Source organism: Triticum aestivum, chromosome 7B, assembly GCF_018294505.1.
Source record: "Triticum aestivum cultivar Chinese Spring chromosome 7B, IWGSC CS RefSeq v2.1, whole genome shotgun sequence".
Lineage (NCBI taxonomy): Eukaryota > Viridiplantae > Streptophyta > Magnoliopsida > Poales > Poaceae > Triticum > Triticum aestivum.
In genome coordinates this window covers 725882069-725886379 of record NC_057813.1, presented here as the reverse complement: position 1 = coordinate 725886379, position 4311 = coordinate 725882069, and the positions used below count along the sequence as shown (strand labels likewise).

General features: G+C 49.9%; 1 protein-coding gene across 1 annotated transcript; it reads right to left on the bottom strand.

The window, feature by feature from the left end:
- Positions 1–283: 283 nt before the first annotated feature.
- On the bottom strand, positions 284–2173 carry LOC123161155 (12-oxophytodienoate reductase 1). The gene is made up of 2 exons (XM_044579003.1): positions 1038–2173; positions 284–956 (listed from the first exon to the last, which is right to left on the bottom strand). The coding sequence occupies exons 1-2, from the start codon at positions 1528–1530 to the stop codon at positions 418–420; spliced, it is 1032 nt and encodes a 343-aa protein (XP_044434938.1). The 5' UTR covers positions 1531–2173; the 3' UTR covers positions 284–417.
- Positions 2174–4311: the final 2138 nt, after the last annotated feature.

The following is a 4311-nucleotide window of genomic DNA, read 5'->3' as shown; positions in this document are numbered from 1 at the left end:
TACAAAAACTCACTAGAATTGCCAAAACATTTGATCGATCCGGTCCCGAAAGAGGCTGGGAGCATGAGTGTGCCATGCATGGCCGTATGATGAAGATGAACGCCTGCTGCTTGCTCATCTAGCTAGCTTTGCCATTATTAGTGAGACGGATATGGAGACTCCTGCACCTGTCTGCCTGCCTGCGTGAATCATCACTTCCCTTGCCTTTTCCTGAACAAGGAGTGTTGATCATCATTTACAGCAGGGTTTCCTCCGTCCCAAAATAAGTGACTCAACATTGCACTAGTACGTTAACGAGAGGATCGAATTGATTGATGAACTTAATCCCCATAGAATTAGCACTGTCATATATACAACACTGATGCAAATCATGATCGATCGTTTATGCCGAAAACAGCATCCGAGCACGATCATCGATCATTCTAGGAAGGGGTAATCGGTGTATCCGACAGCGGGGTGGGCGGCTCCGGCGCCGGCGCCGTAGAAGGTGGCGCTGACGCAGTCGTTGAGCGGCGCGCCCAGCTCGAACCTCCTCGGCAGGTCCGGGTTCGCCAGGAAGAGCCGCCCGTAGGCCACCAGGTCGGCGTACCCCTCGCCGACGGCCGCGTCGCCCTCCTCCCGCCCGTACCCGCCGCTGGCGATGAACGTGCCGCGGAACGCCTCCCTGTACGGCAGCAGCCGCCGGGACACGCGCCGCCGGCCGTCCACCTTGGGCTCGATCATGTGGCAGTAGAGCACGCCGAGGTCGTTGAGCCGGCTCACGACGTGGAGCGCCAGCGCGTGCTCGTCGGGCCCGGCGGTGAACTGGTCCAGCCGCAGGCCCAGGCGGTGGCCGCCGATCTCCCGCGCCACTGCCTCCACCACCTCCAGCGCGAACCGGCACCGGCTCTCCGGGCCGCCGCCGTCGTCGACGACGAAGTAGCCGTTGGTGCCTTGGAGCTCGACGCCGTCGAAGCCTGCCATGGCACGAGTGCACGGTTGGTATCTGATTTCAGAAACGAAACTGGGAAGCTCGAAAAAAAAACTGAAGCGCGCACCGGCATCGATGGCGTTCCTGGCGGCGCGTCTGAAGGCGTCGACGACGGCGGGCGCGTCCTCGGCGGCCACCCTCCTCGGCGACGTCAGCTCCTCGCGGCGGCCGTCGAAGCTCATCTGCGGGCTCACCAGCTGCCTTTGCGGGACGGCATCGCCGTCGCCGGCGGCGGCGTGCCAGAGCTGGCAGAAGATGACGGCGCCCTCGGCGCGCACGGCGTCGACCACGGGCCTCCACGCCTCGACCTGCTCGGCCGCCCAGACCCCCGGCATGTCCCTGAACGACGTCGGCTCCTCGTCCTCCCTTGCCGGCGCGACGCGCGTGGCCTCGGAGATGAGGAGCCCCCCGGGGGTGGCGCGCTGGGAGTAGTAGAGGGCGGCGTGCGGCTGCGGCACGCCGCCGTAGGCGCGCTGCCGCGTCATGGGCGCCAGCACGACCCGGTGCGACAGCTCGAACTGGCCCATCTTGTAGGGCGTGAGCAGAGGGATGGGCTCCATCGATCTCGGCTCCGCTCCGCTCCTCAGAGGCTGAGCAATGGCGCCTGTGATCTGCTTGCAGGGAGGGGAGAGGGGACAGAAGTGGCGGTGGATGCGGCGGGGAGGTCAAAGAATCCGTCCCGGCGATCGTATTATAAATTGATGGTACTGATCACCACCCGAGGTGGCTGTCGGAGTGACAGTGCGTGCGGTCGGTCCGTCTTGTCCAGCGCGGTGCCATTGCTGAAGCACCGCAAGCTAAGAGCACCATGGAGAGCAATTGATCTCATCTTTCTTGTGTGAAATATGGCCAGATGATGAGACGATCCAGCAGCCCAAGACGCGACAACTACGTTCACTTTTGTTTGTTTTCTGGCAGAGAAACGGGATTATCCGGCCCGCTCCGTGCCGTGGACTCGTGGTGCACCGGTGCGTGCACGACAGCCGGACAGCGAGCGCGGCGTACGTGAAAGCTCCGTGCATGGAGCACCGCACGGCAAGCAACCGCGGACCGGCCGTTGCCCGTTGGACTCCTCAAGGGCTTTGTTTGCCAGGTGTGGGTGCTTCTATTTTTGTCAAATTCCGTGCGTTTTCGACAAATTTCGATCGAATTTCGTCAAATTGGACTCTTGTAAAGGAGGTTAATTAATTGCCGCGGGTAAAAATCACTGGTGCAACACGGTCGATGTCAAGGGAAGAGTAGTCATTGCTGTATGTTTATTATCAGAATGAAGATGATTGATAGTCGGCGGGACCAACAATTTTTCTGTTTGACAACAGCAAAAGCCCAGATGGGCGGGAGATGGATATGGATGGGGATCACATCGGCGCCCAGATTAATTCATGGAAGCAGAGCACCTGGTAATTGGGGCCCCAACTGGACTGTCATGAAAAGCAACGAATATCTTATTGTGAAGATCCAGACTATTACCAATCCTTACACACCCCTTGTATCTAATTAAACCTTGGAGGAGCTAATAGTTAGGCTTAGGCGCTTAGCAGATATGGACACACAGATATTTGTTGTAGTAGCTCAGTGGACTTATCATCTTGAGAGTAACTGGCTACAATCTCTTCCATCCAAACAGGCTGTGCTCTAGAGATAGGGAAGACATGACTATTAGCTAGCCTTCTAGATAATGCATCAGCAGCAGAATTTCGAGTGCCCTTATCTATACCCCTACTAATAAAGCAAGGTGCATTTCGCCAATTTTTTCATCCGTTCACCGTCGATTTTTTTCCTATCCGAGGTGGTACTAAATTCTTATGCGTTTGTCTGCTAGAAAAACAATTTTCATACATGGGCCGCACACTGTGGTCCGGCGAAGTCAGCCCACTTATTATTCTGCACATGAAATTATGAAATAAATTCTATTTTCCGCACAGGACGACATATAGTTGGTGCTTCACACATGAGAACCAATAAGGGGCTGGCCCATTTTTCTTAATTTCCATGTTTTACTTCTATTTTTATTCTCCTTTCCCTACCTCTTTTTTCCCTTCCAATTTTTTCGAATTTATTTCATAAATTTAAAATACTCTAAAAAACGCTCAGAATTTTAAAAAATATATTATTTTTCAAAATTCTTTGAGATTTCTGAAATAAAATGGCATTTCAAAAAATTCTCCAAATTTGATAATATTCCTGTTTTTGAGAGTTTTTAACAATGAAAAATAATGTTCATGTATAAAAGATACACATTTTCTAAAAATCTTATGAATTTCAACACATGTTTCTGTTTCATAAAAATGTTCACAAATTCAAATAATGTTCATGCTTTTATAAAAAAAATTGGTGTTTTTAGAAATTTTTTCTGAATTTTAAAAGATGTTCCCTTTCATATTTTGTTCGCGTTTTTCCAAAAATGAACATAATTTTCAAAAAACTTTTTAGGATTTAAAAAATTGTTCATGTTTATTCAGAAATTTCATACCTTAAAATCCCCTCGATTAAAAGGATTGAAAGGAAAAGTAGACTGAATAACTCATGGGCTTTCTCTGACGTACGATAACATAACAAAACACTTAAATGCCCTCGATCAATGAATGGAAAAATTGTTGATTGATTTCTTCACACGCGGTGAAACCGAGAAACTAAATATTCCTTTTTCGTGTGCACACAGGGTTTTGCTTGCACATATAATTCTTCCTAACTTTAAATGCATACTATTTTATCTCCCGTTGCAACGCACGGGCATATGTGCTAGTTGTAAAAAAATTGATAATTCAGTCTCATAAGAGCTTTTTGTTGCTAGACTGTACGGAGATTCTGATTCTACGAGCGGACTATTTCTTTTTATCAGTTCCGGTAGTGAATTGTTGGACATGTAGATAAGCTATCCACTATTCCACAAGTAACAATATTGCCATATACTCCTCATACACTGGGAGAGCTCTGTTTTTAGGACCTAAGGACTTACTAACATAGTCGAGAGAGTGACCACCCTGCATTAATACAACACTAATACCAACATCACAAAGTTTAGCTTCAACTAAGGCTTGTTTTAAAGTCATAAAAGCATCTTAACTAATAGCAGTCCATAGAAAGGGAACCCCCCTTTTGAACAGCTCAGTCAATGGTTTGCTTATAATTTCATAGAGCTTTATGAACTTTCTATAGTACCCACCGAGCACAAGAAATCCCCTTACCTCCTTGACGCTCGGCTGGTGAAGGAGCAGGTGTGCGGGCTGCACCAGATGGCCGGCGTCATCTTCCCCTCTGATGTCTCCGACGACTAGACGATGCCCCTACCGGCGATGACACCTACACGGAAGGCTACAGATGCACAGGTGACCGCAAGG